General features: G+C 39.9%; 1 protein-coding gene and 1 non-coding gene across 2 annotated transcripts in view; one reads left to right on the top strand and one right to left on the bottom strand.

The window, feature by feature from the left end:
• The window catches only part of LOC105473626 (actin related protein 10), a 35,179-nt gene extending 24,451 nt beyond the window's left edge, over positions 1-10,728 (top strand). Inside the window, exons 9-13 of the mRNA XM_071100106.1 lie at positions 42-121; positions 205-278; positions 6,310-6,391; positions 8,010-8,211; positions 10,301-10,728. Coding sequence (XP_070956207.1) covers positions 42-121; positions 205-278; positions 6,310-6,391; positions 8,010-8,211; positions 10,301-10,482 — 620 coding nt within the window. The 3' untranslated portion in view covers positions 10,483-10,728. The remainder of the gene's footprint in view (positions 1-41; positions 122-204; positions 279-6,309; positions 6,392-8,009; positions 8,212-10,300) is intronic.
• Positions 10,729-15,817: 5,089 nt separating this feature from the next.
• Positions 15,818-15,890, bottom strand: TRNAK-CUU (transfer RNA lysine (anticodon CUU)). Its single transcript has one exon. It is a non-coding gene; the product is annotated as a tRNA-Lys (tRNA).
• Between the last annotated feature and the right edge of the window lie 4,022 nt (positions 15,891-19,912).

The following is a 19,912-nucleotide window of genomic DNA, read 5'->3' as shown; positions in this document are numbered from 1 at the left end:
AATCAACTAGCCATAACAAGGTCTCCTTTTCTTCCTTTAAGTGCGTACTTGCTTTGTAAGTGATCTGAAGCGAGGACTAAAAATCCAAGCAGCAAAATTTAATATTGATGGGAATAACGAGGTAAGTTAAAAAAAAAAAAAAAAGCATCTTTTTGCAAAGGTTACAACATGTGTGGACTTACGTTTATGATATTTATATTTCAGCGTCCCTCCCCACCCCCAAATGTTGACTATCCGTTAGATGGAGAGAAGATTTTACACATCCTTGGATCAATCAGGTTAGATCTTAATTTTAATGAGCAGAGTAGTAAATGAAAATAAACTTTTGGCTTTTAAAAATATTTGTATGAGCCTTTATTTCACTATTGCCATTTTAACAGTTTAGTGTTTATTGTTAAGCCTCATTATTCATGATTTATTTTATTCAGCTTTTTTTTTTCTTTTGAGACAAGACCTTGCTCTGTTGTCCAGGCTGGAGTGCAGTGGCACTATCTTGGCTCACTGTAACTTTCATCTCCTGGGTCCAAGCGATTCTGCCTCAGCCTCCCAACTAGCTGGAATTACAGGTGCCTGCCACCACGCCTGGCTAATTTTTGTATTTTTTAATATACACAGGGTTTCACCATGTTGGCCAGGTTGGTCTCAAACTCCTGACCTCAGGTGATCCGCCTACCTTGGCCTCCAACAGTGCTGGGATTACAGGCATGAGCCACCGTGCCCCACCTATTCAGCTTTTTAAATTTTTAAAAATTAAAAAAAATATATTATCTCCTATTTATGAAGGTAATTGAGAATTAGTTCAATTCATGAAACTAGCCATTCTTTGAAGTGGGGCAGGAAGTATGACACTTTAAAATAGGGGTTAGCAAAATATTTCAGTAAAGGACCAGATAGTAAATAGCTCAGGCTTGGCTGGGCACAGTGGCTCATGCCTGGAATCCCAGAACTTTGGGAGGCTAAGGTGGGCGGATCACCTGAGGTCGGGAGTTCGAGACCAACCCGACCAACAAGAAGAAACCTAGTCTCTACTGAAAATACAAAATTAGCTGGCCATGGTAGCACATGCCTGTAATCCCAGCTACTCAGGAGTCTGAGGCAGGAGAATTGCTTGAACTCAGGAGGCAGAGGTTGCGGTGAGCCAAGATCGCACCATTGCACTCCAGCCTGGGCAACAAGAATGAAACTCCATCTCAAAAAAAAAATAAAATAAAATAAATAACTCAAGCTTTATGGGCCAATATGATCTCTGTTGCAACTACTCAACTCTATAGTTGGAACACAAAATTAGCCATAGATAATATTTAAATGAGTGAGCATGACTGTGTTCCAGTAAAACTTTATTTGCAAAAACAGGTGGTGGCTGGATTTCATTCTCAGGCCGTATTTGCTGACTCCTGCTTTAAAACTTTTTGTTAGAAAGAATGCATTTTTCCAAATATACTCAGTCTTTAGGACTTAGTAATTCGCCATTTATTGATTTGACTATTCTGTCTGATGATCCAATATAAGTTGTTGTTAAGGACTTACATAATCATATTAGTAACAATATAACATTTGTTTTTAACGCAACTTTATAAAATTTATATTGTAAAAGTTTCCTTGTAAAATATAAGGTCAGAAGATTCACAGAAAATTATTATTATGTAACATATTGAACATCCTATTAGGCTTTGAGTTAATGTAGAGCTTGAAGTATTAAAAGAATGAACATAAATACATGGAAGTTAAAGACAGTAGGACAGGGTAGCAAAAGAGTAAGAATGTAGTACTTTTTGCTAGCTATTTTTATATCATTTTAATCTCTTATTTAAGTTATGTTTATTAAATTACTTTTTAAAATTTTCTCCTGATTGTTATTGGATCTCAGTCTAAAGAAGAAGATAACTATTTAAAGAAATACAGAGACCAGGCATGGTAGTTCACACTTGGTTTTTTTTTTTTTTTCCTTGAGACAGAGTTTTTGCTCTTTTTGCCCAGGCTGGAGTGCAATGGCACGATCTCGGCTCACTTCAGCCTCCTTCTGGGTGCAAGTGATTCTCCTGCCTCAACTTCCCGAGTATGTAGGCTTATAGGCACCCACCACCATGACCGGCTAATTTTTGTATTTTTAGCAGAGATGAGTTTCACCGTGTTGGCCGGGCTGGTCTCAAACTCCTGACCTCAGGTGATCCACCCACCTCCGCCTCCCAAAGTGCTGGGATTATAGGCGTGAGCCACCGTGCCTGGCTGGTAGTTCACACTTGTAACCTCAGCACTTTGGGAGGCGGAGGTGGGAGAATATCTTGAGCCCAAAAATTCAAGACCAGCCTGGGCAGCATAGTTTGAGACCCTGTCTCTACAAAAAAAAAAAAGAAATGTTTTTTAATTAGCCAGGCATGGTGGTACACACCTATAGTCCTAGCTCTTTAGGAACCTGAGGTGGGAGGATCACTTGAGCCCAGGAGTTTGAGGTTACAGTGATCTGTGATTGTACCACTGTACTTCAGCCTGGGCAACAGAGTAAGACCCCAGGATCCAGCCACTGCACTCCAGACTCGGCAACAGAGCGAGACTCCGTCTCAAAAAAAAAAATTTTTTTTGTAGAGATGGAGTCTCACTCTGTTGCCCGGTTGGTTTCGAACTTCACTCAAGCAGTCCTCCCGCCTTGCCCTCCCAAAGTGTTGGGATTACAGGCATGAGCCACCGCCCCCAGCTCCCCATCTCTATTTTCTTAAAGAAAAAAAGGAAATTAAATCAACTTGGAATTGTTGGTTCCAAAAAAATAGGAAAATGCATTGCAAATGAAGGAAGCCAGTATGTCTCACATTCCAAACTCAATTAATTTATGTTTACTAACGTGTTTTTTGTGTTTTGTTTGTGTGTGTGTGTGTGTGGTTTTTTTTTTGTTTTGTTTTGAGGTGGAGTTTCACTCTTGTTGCCCAGGCTGGAGTGCAATGGTGCAATCTTAGCTCACCACAACCTCTGCCTCCCGGGTTCAAGCAATTCTTCTGCCTCAGCCTCCTGAGTAGCTGGGATTACAGGCATGCATACCACACCCAGCTAATTTTTGTATTTTTAGTAGAGACGAGGTTTCTCCATGTTAGTCAAGCTGGTCTCGAACTCCTGACCTCAGGTGATCCGCCTGCCTTGGCCTCCTAAAATGCTGGGATTACAGGTGTGAGCCACTGTGCCCAGCCTAACATGTTGTTTCTGCCAAAAGGTATAGTTCCATTGAAACCTTCTAATTAGACACAATACTGACCAGTAGTTGGTTGGTAAAGCAAAAGAAGGGTTATTTAAAGTAAAGGACCATTATAAAAAATCATATACTAAACATTTTATTTTAACTTAAATTTTGTGTGTATTTATGTTTTTCCAAGACCTATTCTTTGAGGCTAAGTCTACTTATAGAGTTCTGACTTAAAATTATAATAACCAGTAAATCATAATTTATGATTTCCTGCTTTTTTGTTCTTTTTATAAGTACAGTAAGAGCTTAAAGTTACTAGGAATCAGTCTTGGTACAGAATCCATCTAGTTGGCTGGGCGTGGTGGCTCATGCCTGTAATTCCAGCATTTTGGTAGGCCAAGGCGGGTGGATCACTTAAAGTCAGGAGTTTGACACCAGCTTGGCCAACATGGTGAAACCCCATCTCTACTATTTACAGAATCCATCTAGTTATTTTCTTCTAGACTTTTACAGTTGTCTCACCTATGTTACAAATATTTTTAAAAACTAACTTGTCGTTCCAAAGCTTTCACATTCATGGAAAGAACAACTTGTTGTCTACCTTAATATTTCGTTGGTTAAGTAATAATTGTTAAGTTATATAATTTTAATATCAAATCAGCTGACAAAAGATTTGGAAATAGAAGAGTGGATCTTTGTAAGCATGCAGCTTAACTGGTGGAAGAAGTCTGCAGGCATAGTGGCAAGGGCCTGACCAGCTATGCCCATTCAGCATACTGTAGGCCTCAGTTAGTATACTTTAGTGGTGAAGTGGAAAGAATTAGCTAGTAGATTGAGTCTCATGAAGAGGATTTTGTTTTGAAAAGAATTTTTAAACGCTTTAAAATAGTTATGCATAATATCCCGATTTTATAAAAAATAGAGTTTATACCTGTATGTGCATAGTTAATTTTGTATTGTATTGGTTAGGATTTGGTTTGGCCACAGTTATACAAACCTGAAAACAGTGTCTTCAACAAGTTAGAAGTTTATCTCTCATTTAAAAGAAGTTCAAGGCTGAGCACAGTGGCTCACACCTGTAATCCCAGCACCTTGGGATGCCAGTGCTGTTGGATTGCTTGAGCCTGGGATGCAGAGGTTGCGGTGAGCCGAGATTGTGCCATTACACTCCAGCTTGGGCAACAGGGCAAGACCCTATCTCAAAAAATGTGAAATTAAAAGAAAAGAAGTTCAGAGGTAGATCATCCAGGGATGATATTATCGTCTCAGAGACCCAAACATCTTTCCATCTATCATCTTCAGGATGTAGCCCTTGTCCTTGAGGTCCAGGATGGCTGCTGGAGTTGTAGCTACCATGTTTTTGTTTCAAGCAAGTAGTCCTAAGAAGGGAAAGAAGAAAGTGCTTAACTCTTAATTAAAAGTCCAACATAGGCTGGGTGCGGTGGCTCATGCCGATAATCCCAAAACTTTGGGGAGGCTGAGGCAGGCAGGTCGCTTGAGGCCAGGAGTTCGAGACCAACCTGGCCAACATGGTGAAACCCCACCTCTACTGAAAATATACAAAAAATTAGCTGGGCGTGGTGGCACAGACCTGTAATCCCAGCTACTTGGGAGGCTGAGACATGAGAATCACTTGAATCTGGGAGGCTGATGCGAGATCACACCATTGCACAGAGCAAGACTCTTTGTCTCAAAAGGGAAAAAAAAAAGTCCGACATATTACTTCTGCCTCCATCTCCTTGTCTGGTATTTAACTACATCTAGTTGCAAGAAAGACTGTTTTTTTTTTTTAAGAGATGAGGTCTCACTATGCTGAGACCAGTTCTCAGGCTGGTCTTGAACTCCTGGCCTCAAGCCATTCCCCTGCACTGCCTCAGCCTCCTGAAATGCTGGGATTATAGGCATGAGCCATTGCATCTGGCCAGAGGCTGGTAAATACAGTGTTTTAACTAGTGGGATGGGTTGGAGGCACAATATATCCAGCTTAAAAATTGAGTTTTATCTTATTTTCAAATCCTACAGATTAACAGGCAGTAGTAAAAGATAATACAGAGAGGTTCCATATACCCTTTCAGTTTCTCCCAATGGTTAAACATCTTATATAACTATAATATGATATCAAAACTAGTAAATTGGCATTGGCATAAAGTATATGTTAGTTCTGTGTTATTTTATCATATGTAGATTTCTATAGTCACTACAACAATGGAGATACAGAACTATTGCCAGACAGAAAGAAAATTACTGCTTGATCTCACTTGTATATGTGGAATCTAAAAAAAAGTGAAACATCTAGAAACAGAGAGTAAAACAGTGGTTGTTAGGAGTTGAGAGGGGAAGGAAATGAGGAGAGGGTCAAAGGACACAAACTTGTAGTTGTGAGTGATGAATAAGCCTAGAGATCTAATGTACAGCATGAGGACTTTAGTTAGTAACACTGTATTCTATACTGAAATTTTGCTAAGAATAGATTTTGGGTGCTCTTACTACTTACGGAAGGTGATGGATAGGTTAGTTTGCTTGAATGTAGTAATTACTTCACTCTGTGTGTGTGTATATATATATATCAAAATATGTTGTATACCTTAAATATAATATATATAATTTTTTTAAACATATAGAACTCTTTCATCACCACAAAGATCTTCCTCATGCTACCAAAAAGTAATAGTTATTTTAATTTGAGAATAAATTGGAAAATGGATATTTTACTAAGCAACTGGTGATCCTTGTATTATTTTAAAAAAGAAATGGGGGGGGGTGGTTGCTTATAAATCTCTTGTATCACCGGCTAATCTGCTTGTTGAATCTTATTATTATAGAATACTATTTCTTTTCTTTTCTTAGGTTTGGGGAGTTATAATTGGACACAAAATAAATGTAAATGTATACATAATAATAGTAACAGCTAATAATTTAGGCAGACCCTGTTCTATTAACTTATTGCATCTTCACCTCAACCCCTGAGGCAGGCATTGTTATCCTTTCCATTTACAAATGAGAACAACTTGTATTTTAATAATTATTCTTTGTTAATGTAGTATTGGTACTTAAAAATACTATGTAAATGGAAATCATGGTATATTCTGTGTAATAATATGTGACACCAACAGAAAGCTCTCTTTTTCAAATCCCATTAGAGATTCAGTTGTGGAAATTCTTTTTGAACAAGATAATGAAGAGAAATCAGTTGCCACTTTAATATTGGATTCCCTTATACAGGTATTTTATCTTGTCAAAAAAATTCCCTTTATTATCACAGTCCTTTAAATAAAAATTTTAAATGTTATTTTAGGCAACTAGCAATCCTTGTCACATATTATTTTTAATATGTGTCAACAACTAATCTGCTTATTGAATTTTATTAATTTTTACAGAATACGGTCCTCTTTTAAAACTTTTTAAACTTTTATTTTAAAATGTTATAGTTTATGAGTTTTACTTTGGCACTGAGAAATGGCATCTACAGCATTCCAAACCCCAGGATAATGAGTGCCATGGACATGTGCTTATTTATTTATTTATTTATTTATTTAGAGATAGTCTCGCTCTGTCACCCAGGCTGGAGTGATCTTGGCCCACTGCAACTTCCGCCTCCTGGGTTCAAGTGATTCTTCTGCCTCAGCCTCCCAAGTAACTGGGATTACAGGCGCCCACCACCATGCCTGGCTAATTTTTGCATTTTTAGTAGATACAGGGTTTCACCATGTTGGCCAGGCTGGTCTCGAACTCCTGACCTTGTGATCCACCCACCTCTGCCTCCCAAAGTGCTGGGATTACAGGCGTGAGCCAGTGTACCTGCCTTTTTTTTTTTTTTTTGACAGAGTTTTGCTCTTGTTGCCCAAGCTGGAGTGCAATGGTGTGATCTCGGCTCACTGCAACCTCCACCTCCTGGGTTCAAGCGATTCTCTTGCCTCAGCCTCCCAAGTAGCTGGGATTACAGGCATGTGCCACCATGCCGGCTAATTTAGTGTTTTTGGGTAGAGATGGAGTTTCTCCATTTTGGTCAGGCTGGTCTTGAACTCCTGACCTCAGGTGATCCACCTGTCTCAGCCTCCCAAAGGGCTTGGATTACAGGCATGAGCCACCGTGCCCAGCGACGTGCATTCTTTTAAGAGTCAGGACCAGATTTTTATTTAGTACCTAGTGTGGTTTATGGTTCCTTCCAATTCAGGGTTGTATAGTATTCAATTTTAAATTCCACAGGACATATGGTAATAATATGTCTCTTTTTTTTAATGACTATGTAATTATAGGGCTTCGCATGAAATACCATTGCCTTGGAAGATATGTTTGCCTCTAGGGCTCCATTCATTGAAGGACCTTATCATTGCTAACTCTTAAAGAGAACTGATGTAGAACCATAATTTTTCTAGGAGTATTATCTTCCCACTTAACAACTAGCACTTGAATACACCTTGGAAAAACGAAATTTCCACATACTTCCCTTACCCCAAAAAAGAGAAGTTATTTCTTCTCATGCTCTTTGCCCTACTTAATCATTGCTACCCTGACAATGAGAACACTCACATATTACTGCCGTATACCCTATGGAATGTAAAATGCTGTGCTATTAGACTTTAAAATATTTTAAAATCTTTTAAGTTTGTGTATATATTTGGCAGTATTTTTATGGTGGTTATACTTGCTTTGCTACATGAAAGAAACCTTGCCGTGGCCCTTTTTGTGATACAAATGATCACCTGTTTAATCTGTAGTATTATAATAATAATATGTATAATCATAGTATATATAATATGTATATTTTCTTAAGTTCAGTCAAGCATTATTTGTACAGTTCAGAATAAGTCCTTCTTTTTTTCTTTCTTTTTAATAACAGTGTCCAATAGACACCAGGAAGCAACTAGCAGAGAATTTGGTAGTCATAGGGGGCACTTCTATGTTGCCAGGATTTCTCCACAGATTGCTTGCAGAAATAAGGTATTTGGTAGAAAAACCAAAATATAAAAAAGCCCTTGGCACTAAGACATTTCGAATTCATACTCCACCTGCAAAAGCTAATTGTGTGGCCTGGTTGGGAGGTAAGAATTTCACTTTTAAAATATAGTGATTATATAGTATTTGGTCTCTGAATGACACTATTAATGAATATATTAGAATAAATCATTCAGGGTTCAGAATTGCCCACTTGATAAATACAACTAACATTGACTTTTTTTTTTTTTTTGAGATGGAGTCTCACTCTGTCACCAGGTTGGAGTGCAGTGGTGCGATCTGGGCTCACTGCAAGCTCTGCCTCCCAGGTTCAAGCAATTCTCCTGCCTCAGCCTCCCGCGTGTCTAGGACTACAGGCGCGCACCACCATGCCCAGCTACTTTTTGTATTTTTGGTAGAGATGGGGTTTCACCATGTTGGCCAGGAGGGTCTTGATCTCTTGACCTCGTGATCCACCCACCTCGGCCTCCCAAAGTGCTGGGATTATAGGCATGAGCCACCACGCCCAGCTGACTTTTTCTTAAATTATATTAATTGTCAGAATTTTATATCTAATTCTCTTGGCATTTGCACTGTGATATTAACTTCCTCATTTAGTTAAAGTCATCCCTCAAAATAGTGAAAGCTATGAATTTATTCCAGTGATGGATGCTACCTTTTTTTTTTTTTTTTTTTTTTTTTTTTGAGACAGAGTTTCATCCTTGTTGCCCGTCCGGCTGGAGTGCAATAATGCGATCTCAGCTCACTGCAACGTCCGCCTCCCAGCCTCAAGCGATCCTCCTGCCTCCACCTCCCTAGTAGCTGGGATTATAGGCACCCGCCACTACGCCCGGCTAATTTTTTTGTATCTTTAGTAGAGACAGGGTTTCTCCATGTTGGTCAGGCTGGTCTCAAACTCGTGACCTCAGGTGATCCGCCCGCCTCGGCCTCCCAAAGTGCTGGGATTACATGTGTGAGCCACCGTGCCCGGCTTACCATTTCTTAAAATGTTTATTTTAATGTCTTGCAAATTTAGTGAGCCACATATGAAAATTGGTCTCTTTATTTTATAACTGTATTTGTGGCTGAGTTCATTAAATGTTTTAAGTAATGATGGTTTCACCGAAATAAGGAAATAACCTAATAAGTACAGTTGACCCTTGAACAACATGGGTTCGAATTATGTGGGTCCATTGATATGCTGCTTTTAGGAAATAATGTTGGAAAAATTTTTGAAGATTTGCAGCAATTGGAAAAAACAGACAAACCACGTAGCCTAGAAATATCAAAAAAATTAAGAAAAAGATATGTCATGAATGTATAAAAAATACATATGTAGATACTGGTCTGTTTATGTGTTAATTGACTATTCATGTTATTGGTAAGACTTCTCAGTCAACAGTAGACTATTGGTAGTTAAGTTTTGGGGGAGGCAAAAATTATACATGGAGTTTTTCAGGTGCTTGTGGGTGCACACCCCTAATCCCTGCATTGTTCAAAGGTCAGCTGTAACTACTATGAAGGGAAAAACAATAATGAATATGTACATTTATATACGTTCTGATATATGTTTTATGATGCAGAGCTAGAAGGTATCAGGATTGTACATTCAGAGAGAAAAACAAAGTAGTGTGACATTTTAAAATGAATGTTATATAATTTCTTGTAAAATAGGATTTGGTATAAATGTAGTTTTGATCTAGGACAAATTGATTTAGTAATGGAACTGTTTTTAAAAGACTGCCTTGTGGGTCTTAATAAGGTCTTCAGTATAGAATGTTAGGACATTATGATGATGTTTATTGGGTTTTGCAGTACCATTTTATTTATTGATATGTAACCTTAGTTGTGAGAGAGAAAACTCAGAATCTTGTTGATTGTATTTACACAAAGTTGAAAATACCTTCCACTTCACTCTATCTAACTTGCTTTTAAATGCAATAATACTTGTTATCATGTTCACTCTTAACCTGCTAAAGGCCATTTCAATTACTTTAACACGGAGTTATGGCTTACTCTGTTATTCAAAACATAAAATAAAGAATAGCTTGACTGGAATTACTTTGAAGATTGTGGCAATGAATTGCTGAATTTTACCAATCCACTTTTGTCATATAGTGAAGTAGATGTATATGTACATAAAGTTTTCTAGTAAAAGTTTTCATCTTAGCTATAAAAAATATTTTTGTCACACAGGGGCTATTTTTGGAGCATTACAAGATATACTTGGGAGCCGTTCTGTTTCAAAGGAATATTATAATCAGACGGGCCGTATACCTGATTGGTGTTCTCTCAATAACCCACCTTTGGAAATGATGTTTGATGTTGGGAAAACTCAGCCACCTCTGATGAAGAGAGCGTTTTCCACTGAGAAATAGAAGTTTGATTAAAAAATCAACCTTGCTTCATATTAAATATTTAACCAATTATAAGCAAATTGTACAAAGTATGTAGGATGTTTTGTTACAGAGGAGTATAGTGGAAGTGAAAGCATTCTGTGTTTACTCTTTGCATTAATATATAATTCTTTTGACTTTGTTTCTCTTGTGTACTGGTAACATGGTAGCTGGTGCTTACTGAAATCTGTTGTGTTAATATCAATAAAGTATAGTAAAGCAGTTTGATTTTGGAAGTTTGTTATGTGGCTTTTTTTTTTTTTTTTTGAGACAGAGTCTCCCTCTGTTGCCCAGGCTAGAGTGCAGTGGCGCTCTGCTCACTGCAAGCTCCGCCTCCCAGGTTCATGCCATTCTCCTGCCTCAGCCTTCTGAGTATCTGGATTACAGGCACTGGATTACAGGCGCCCGCCACCATGCCCAGCTAATTTTTTGTGTATTTAGTAGAGACAGAGTTTCACCGTGTTAGCCAGGATGGTCTCGATATCCTGACCTCGTGATCCACCCACCTCCGCCTCCCAAAGTGCTGGGATTACAGGCGTGAGCCAGCGTACCCAGCCTATGTGGCTTGTTTTTCAAAAAGAAGAGTATTTCTCCACAGTTCACATAACCTGTTCTGGGCTCATTAATTTTATTTCCAGCAGTTACTCCATTTAAAGCATAAATAGTGTTAACAATTACTAGTTATTTCAAATACTAACATGGGTCCATTTAAAAAAATTATTTATTTTGGTGCTTGGGTGTCCATATTATAATAATGTTGTTTTTCCAGAAATATATTTGATCTTTGGACTGAGAATGTTTGGTAACATGGTCAAGCATTTGTTAAGCAAAGTGTGGAAATGTTCACTTTTTAACTTCACCATTTTTTTATGAGCAATTCTACATTTCTAAGAAAAAAGATACTTCATTTTTATATAAGGTTACAACTGCTTTGTAAAAATGTATTCACAATGCCATTAATCTTTGTGTTTGTGCTTTATATCTTCTCAGGGCAGAGGTTCTTTGAAATATGTACTCAATCATTTAACTTTTTATTTTATTTTTTCATTTGTTTTTAATGAACTACCTCTTGTTGAAATTTTGCTGGCTTCATTCTTTTGGGATACCTGTCTCCTCTAGTCCTACCACTGTTCCATAGCACTCTTTCCCTAAGCACAGTACCCATAATTGGGGCACTTCTAACTTTTACCTTGTCATTGTTTCAACAGAGGTTTTATCTTCTTTTCTGGAATATAAGCTCCATTAAAACGAGGCTTGTCTATTTCTTAACTTTGAACCCTCCCAGGAGGATTGCCAGGAATAGATATACTATTAATTGCCAATTGGATGGATTTACTATTTTATTAACATTATCTCTTTTTTCAGTAAACATGAACTTTACATGTATATTGACTTCATCTTTTGTTGAATTTAGATTATTTATGAGAAGTTTTCATCATTGAATAATATCAAAAACAGGATCTGTGACTGAAATAGAGCTTTAAAACTGGCTATAAAGTAGCAGACAACTAGTGGCTGAAGTTAAGGAATATAGCCTTCTGTTATGGTTTGAATTATGCCCCTCAAAAAGATAGGTTGAAGTCCCAACCCCTGTACCTTGTGAACGTGACCTTATTTGGAAAGAGTTGCAGATGTAGTCAAATTAAGACGTGATCATTAGGGTGATGCCCTGATCCAGTAAGACTGGTGTCTTTGTAAGAAGAGGAAGCCAGTTGTGGTGGCCCATCCCTGTAATCCCAGCATTTTGGGAGGCTGAGGCGGGTGGATCACTTGAGGTCAGGAGTTCGAGACCAGCCTGGCCAACATGGTGAAACCCCATGTCTACCACAAATACAAAAATTAGCCAGGTATGGTCATGCATGCCTGTAATCCCAGCTGCTCCTGAGGCTGAGGCAGGAGAATTGCTTGAACCCGGGAGGTGGAGGCTGCAGTGAGCCAAGATCACACCGCTGCACCCCAGCCTGGGTGACAGAGTGAGACCTTGTCTCAAAAAACAAACAAAAAAACCTAAGGAAAGGCATGCCTAACATATTCCAGGATTGATAAGGAGGCCAATTTGGCTCGTGTAGAGTGAGCAAGAAGAGAAGCAATAGTAGATGGGGGAGTGGGAGTATATCTTATAAGGATACATCTTACTGAGTCAAACAGCATATCCTTGGAGTGTTTTGAGTGGAAAATTGACAAGATCTGGCTTGTTTAAACCGGATTATTCTGGATGTTGTGTCAAGAATAGAGTTTAAAGAGACAAATTGAAGCAGGAAAATCAGTTAAGAAACCATTGCAGTAATCTCAGTGAGATGATGTTTTCTAAGCCAGGGTGCTAGCTGTAAAGATGAGAACTGCTGGATTCTGGATACATGGAAGGTAGACCAACAGGATTTCCTGATAGATCTTACGTGGATGTTTCAGTTACCTATTGCTATGTGACAAACTTCTAAAAGTTAATGGCTTAAAACAATATGAATCCTATTTGCTTATGGTGGGGTGGGTCAGAATTCAGGCAAGACTCAGGTGAGCAGTTCTGTTCCATGTAGTATGAGCTGGAGATAGACACCTGGCTGTATTTAATTGGTGTGCTGGGGTGGAAGGTCTAGGACAGCCTTGTTTACAAGTCTCAGTGTCAGTGCTCACTCCATGCCTTCTCTGTCTTCCACATGCTTCTCTCCACGTGGCTGGCTTAGGCTCCCTCAGCATGGTGGTCTCAGGATACTGATTTATTACTTGGCAGCTTGGATCCAAACCCCATTGTGTGAGTTCTCCTCAAGACACTGTTTGCATCATGCTTTCTGTTGTCCTATTAGCCAAAGTTAGTCACATGGCCAAGCTCACAGTCAGTATGGCAGGGGAATATTGAAAGACACTTTCACAATGGGGTTGGAGAGATAGGAATCAATAATGTTTCCAGTATTGTTCATGCATCTAGAAGGATGGTGTTGCCGTTAGTGGGGAAAAAAAGAAAAATTACATGAGAAACAAGTTTTGGGGCAAAGATCAAGAGTTTTTGTACACGTTTAGTATGAGTTATCTACCACACATCCAAATGGATATAGACGTTTGACATTTAAGGGAGAGATCTGGGCTCTCTTAAAAGTTTTGAATCAGCCGGGCACGGTGGCTCATGCCTGTAATCCCAGCACTTTGGGAGGCTGAGGCGGGCAGATTACCCGAGGTCAGGAGTTTGAGACCAGTCTGACCAATATGGTGAAATCCTATCTCTACTAAAAATACAAAAATTAGCCAGGTGTGGTGGGGGATGCCTGTAGTCCCAGCTATTCGGGTGGTTGAGACAGGAGAATTGCTTGAACCCGGGAGGCGGCAGTTGCAGTGAGCCGAGATCATGCCACTGCACTCCACTGCACTCCAGCCTGGGCGACAGAGTGAGACTCCGTCTCAAAAAAAAAAAAAAGTTGTGAATCATCAGCAAGTATCTGGTATTTAAAACTGTAAGATCACCAAGTGCATGAGTGTGGATAGAGAAGAGGAACAAGGACTCACCCATCCCTGAGCACTCCCAAGTGAAGAGACAGGAGAGAAAGGAAGTAGCTGGTGAGATAGGGGAGAAAACAAGAGCATTAGTGTCCTGGAAGCCAAAGGGGAGATGTGGATCCAGCATGGAGTGATCAAATTTGTAATAGATTTCTGATAGTCCAAGTAAATTAGGCCTTGCAGTTAATTTGATTTTGTGGAGATGAATGATGACCTTTTCATGTACAGTTTAGTAGACTAGTGGGGTGTGGCGGGAGGGGCAGGAAGTCATGACTAGAGTGGGTTGAGAAGAGCAAGAAGTAGTGCCTGACATCTGGGAACTAATCTAACACAGGTAAGCCTCAATGCTATTACAGATTGATATGATGCTTTCAGCAAACTATGCTTTTCTTCTGTTTTTCACATAACATACCCTTCAGACAAGTTGGTCACTGTGCAACTCAAAACACCAAACATCCCTCTTGCTAAAGGAGTGACTGTTACTTTGTTTCACCTTTATCCCTCCTTTAGTCTGCCATCCTTTTAGATTTCAGATCCTAGAATTGCCCTGGTTTTCTGAGAGCACACAATTCAGAACAAGCCCCTACTTACTTAGACCCTCCCCCAAATTACCAAACAAAAGCCAAGATCCTATAATCACCATCTTACTGAATCACCCCACACTTCTCCCTTATTGCCATGAGTAATAAATTAAACGTATTTGACAACAGGTGTGGGGGTTTTCTGTTTTATTTTAGTTTATTTTTTGGTCTATGGCTGAAGGGCATTGTCAGGGTTAAGAGGTGGGAGGGAGGGGAAACTTGAGCTTAGGCAAAAGGGGATGGGCTTTTGCTACAAAGGGGAACAGAGAAATAGAATGGCAGCCTGTGAGGAAACTAGGTCGAAGTTTTTAAGATAAATAACAGCATGTTTGTGTGTTGAACGGAAAAATCAAGAAAGGAGAAAAATTGATCCTTTAGTGGCGAGCTGGGGGATGACACGTGGAGGGTACAGGATCCAGTGCTTTAGGTAGGATTGGCTTCAGGTATGAAGGAGCATAAACCGTTCACCTCCGTGTTCTGGTGGGTGAGATCCTGGAATGTGTCTGGCTGTGGTGGTTCGAGTGGGCGAGGACGTTCTGATGACTTCACAGTTCTCAGTGCAAAAGGGAGAAGGCGGAAGGAAACCTTTCCTCCCTCGCATATCCAATTGCCTATCCAAATTTTCACATCTCAGTTGTTTTGTACGTCTTCAAAGAGCCTTTACTAGAATCTTAATTTCCTAGTATCCATCCCCAAGAAGAATGGAAGAAAACTTGATGTATGCACTGGTGGTATAAATCTCACTACAAAAAGAACTATTTTTCACTATATATTTCTTCAGGGATAGACTCCATATTGAGTGGAGGAAAAAGAAGGACACACAGAGAGAGAAACAGAGAAGGATAAATTGGTTCTTTCTCTTCCGAGTCCTCAGGTGCCTCCAAATGTTTTTACATCCGGTCTCTTAAATTTTAGAAAAGCAGCCAAAATGTGGCGCTCATAAGTTTGTTAAGATAACAATTAAAACTGCCCTCTACCACCAACTATGCAAGTATGCATAGTAACACAAAAAACTAGTCTTCAACAGTGGGCATTTGGTTTCCTGTGTGTTTTAAAGAGAACACGGGGAGGGGACATGTGATTTGAATTGCACAAGCACAGTTTGTGACCTGTTTCATTTACAAAAGGAGAACTTTTTACTGGAGAATCTGGTTAATACTGAAAGTGTTTAAACTAATTCGGCTTAAGAACTCTGTAGTTCAGGTGCTTTAGAGAAACCATTTAAGTTTCAGAAGAAAAATTACAAGCCGCGCCCAACGTGGGGCTCGAACCCACGACCCTGGGATTAAGAGTCCCATGCTCTACCGACTGAGCTAGCCGGGCGCCTGTCACAGTGCTTTACATTTCTACCTCTTGAGGAGTATTTTAACTACATGGTTTGCTCCTCCCCGTAGTTTCTTTTGTAAACAAATGTGTAACGTACTGTTAGATCGGCACTTCAGAATTATTTTTTAAGAGTGTTCTAAATATTTAATTGTACTTAGATTTAAGAATGTTTGTATATGTATCCAAAGATCATTGAAAACATGCGAGTCTTTATCATTACAGAGTCATTGAATCTTTTAAACAAAGTGTTTAAAAATATTTACCAACCAGTATGTTTTGTTTACATAAATACATATCAAGGCCATCCAACTTCCATCAAATGGCATACCGGATTCCTACATGTTTGGGCTCCGCATTTAAGAAACAAAGTCCAATCTCTGAGAGGTTAGTTTCCCTGAACAGCCGCGGGGATTAGCTATTTTCTTTAGTATGGTCTGATGAAGGAGAGTTAAATTCAGAAAAGGAGGCTTCGAGTCAATTAACATAAATTCTCTTTCGAGTAATTGTCTGGCAATGAGCGACAGGACGTTTGGAGGGTGCTATTATTCTCCTCAAATGACAGAAGCTGGGAGGAAAGAATTACAGTCTCTAAATCTAATGGTAAAGAATGTGAACTCTAAGAGGCAAAGGGTCAGAAACCTGATTTTAATCAAATTACCATAGGAGATACTGGAATAATGTCATATGGAAATATATATATTCTGAAATGATGGTGAACCTTTCTAGATAAGAAATTCTGGCCGGGCGCGGGACGCCTATAATCCCAGCACTTTGGGAGGCGGAGGCAGGCAGATCACGAGGTCAGGAGTTCAAGACCAGCCTAGCCCCCGCTCCCGTCTCTACTAAAAATACAAAAAATTAGCCGGGAGTGGTGGCCGACACCTGTAATCCCAGCTACTCGGGAGGCTGAGGCGACAGTGCGGGACTCCATCTCAAAAAAAAAAAAAATTCTTCTACTTTCTGTGATAATGGAGAGGGGTGTGGTTATACTACTGCTTAGCAGTGCAAGTTAAAGACCAATTTGTAAACCTGAAAATAACAAATAATTCTTACGATAGTATTCCCAAAGCACAGTATTTGGAAGCTAGATACATTGGGCATCACATTTCCTGAGGTATTCAATTTAAAAATAATAAGATACGTCATAAAATAGTATACATTTAGAGTTGCCTTGCTCTGTCGCCCAGGCTGGAGTGCAGTGGTTTGATCTCGGCTCACTACAACCTCCGCCTCCCAGGTTCAAGCGATTATCCTGCCTCAGCCTCTCAAGTAACTGGGATTACAGGAACCCGCCGTCATGCCCGGCTAATTTTTGTAGGGACCGGGATTCACCGTGTTGGCCAGGCTGGTCTTGAACTCCTGATCTCAGGCGATCCACCCGCCTAGGCCTCCCAATGGGCTGGGATTACAGACATGGGCCACTACGCCTGGCCTTTTTTTCTTTTTTCTTTTTTTGAGAAGGAATCTGGCTGGGCGCGATCTCAGCTCACGGCAACCTCCGCCTCCCGGGTTCAAGCAATTCTTCTGCCTCAGCCTCAGCCTGCGGAGTAGCTGGGACTACAGGCATGCACTACCACGCCCAGCTAATTTTTGTATTTTCAGTAGAGACAGCGTTTCACCATGTTGGTCAGGCTGGTCTCGTACTCCTGACATCAGGTGACCCGCCTGCCTTGGCCTCCCAAAGTGCTGGGATTACAGGCATGAGCCACCGCGCCCGGCCGAAAGAGCCCCCAAATTCTTAATTATTAATAAATATTGAGTGCACTAGGTGCTCAAATAGTGTTTATCACACACAGGTAATGATGTTAATTAAAAGATTAACTGGATACCTAAACAAGTTTTGAGTACTTATGGTTTACCTCCAAGGCCAACCCTTCTGCAACTATTAACCTTTAGCTTTCTTCACCCCTTTCTTGAACTATCGTGGTCTAAATCGGAACTCCCCAAGAAAGAATTGCAATTAGAGGCCAGGTGCAGTGGCTCAGGCTTGTAATCCCAGAATTTTGGAAGGCCAAGGAGGGCGAATCACCTGAGGTCAGGAGTGTGCGCTCAGTCTGGCCAACATGGTGAAACCCAGTCTCTACTAAAAATACAAAAATTAGCGGAGCATGGTGGTGCACACCTGTAATCCCATCTACGCGGGCTGTTGAAGCAGAAGAATCGCTTGAACCCCGGGGGGTCAGAGGTTGCAGTGAGCAGAGATCATGCCACTGCACTCCAGCCTGGGTGACAGAGCAAGAGTCAGTCTCAAAAAAAAAAAAAAAAAAAAAAAAGAATTACAACTGGAATGTTTTAACGAGGGTTAGGTAAATTAAGTGGCCAGTCTTCCAAGTAATTCAAGTCCTTTTATCTATCAATTTGTTCAAAAATAAAAACATCAATTGTAATGCTTCATTCGCAGGAAAAAGCAATTGAAATTCCTTTTTTCCCCTTACTTTCTATATCCAATTCTGCAAACCCTATGTCTTAGCCCATATTCTGCTGCTATAACAGAATACCACAGACTAGGTAATAACAAACAAGAAAAGTTTATTTGGCTCACGGTTTTAGAAGTTCAAGAGTATGGCACTGATACCTGGCAAGGGCCTTGTGCTGTATTATCCCACGACAGAGGATCAGAAGAGCAAGCGAATATGTGAGACAGAGAGCTGAAATCCAGTGAAATTCATCCTTGTATTAGGAACCCACTCCCAAGATAACTAACCCATTCTAGAAATGACATTCATCCACAGTGCCCTCATGATCTAATCACCTCTTACAGGCCCCACATGGCAATACCATTACATTGGCAATTAAATTTCGACACGTGTTTTGAAGAGGACATTCAAACCATAGCACCCTACACATCTGAAATCCATCCACACATTTCCACCTCCACTGCCACCACTTTAGTCCAAATCACTCTCCATTACTGCTAGCTCACAAAAGTGCAATAACTTTCCAACTAGTATCCCTGTTTCTCTTCTTTCCCTTAGCTATCATTCTTCACACAGAAATAAGAGCTCATTTAATGATTTAAATCAAATCATATAATTCTCCTGCTTTAAAAACTCCTGATAACCTCACAGTAGAAAACCAGTTATAAATGTGAAAGGAATGACGGAATTAGAAAATCACCATTTGGCAACCATTGAAATAATAAATTCAAACAAGAATCTCAGATATTAGAAATAATGAGTGAAATGTTGAGGTGTAAACAGGACGTGTACATATTCTCAAAGTATTTCCTCACAAGATACTAATTACAAAGGTAAAAGTAGAAACATTATCAGGGATAAATCTTCAGCCAGTGATCAAAGTTAACATTATCAGCAATAAAACAACATCATGTCCCTAATACAATGCTCTGACATGAATGAATACAAGGTCATTTCTGTAGTATTCCTGCCACAAATGCATCACTTGAATCAAATAACAACAAAAAAATCAAACCTAAATTAAGGAATATTCTACAAAATAAATGGTTTGTATTCTTCGAAAATCTTCATGTCATGATAACTGAAGAAATACTGCTGGGCGCAGTGGCTCACGCCTGTAATCCCAGCACTTTGGGAGGCCGAGGCGGGCGGGTCACAAGGTCAGCAGATCGAGACCATCCTGGCTAACACGGTGAAACCCCGTCTCTACTAAAAAATACAAAAAATTAACTGGGCGTGGTGGCGGGCGCCTGTAGTCCCAGCTACTCGGGAAGCCGAGGGAGGAGAATGGCGTGAACCCGGGAGGCGGAGCTTGCAGTGAGCGGGAGATCGCGCCACTGCACTCCAGCCTGGGCGACAGAGCGAAACTCCGTCTCAAAAACAAACAAACAAAAAAACCTGAAGAAATACTAAGCAGCTATTTTCCAGACTAAAGCAGACAACTGAATGCAAGGTGTGATCTTGGATTTTCTTTAGCTATGAAGGACTTTATAGGGAAAATTACCCCCCCAAAAAAAGAAAGTTGATAGATCACAGTATTGCTAGTTTTCTAATTTTCACAATAATACTGTGTCTATGTAAAATAATGTTCCTGTGTTGGGG

The sequence above is a fragment of the Macaca nemestrina genome, chromosome 7 (assembly GCF_043159975.1).
Source record: "Macaca nemestrina isolate mMacNem1 chromosome 7, mMacNem.hap1, whole genome shotgun sequence".
Lineage (NCBI taxonomy): Eukaryota > Metazoa > Chordata > Mammalia > Primates > Cercopithecidae > Macaca > Macaca nemestrina.
The sequence above is the reverse complement of the archived record's forward strand: the minus strand, read 5'-3'. Positions and strand labels throughout refer to the sequence as shown.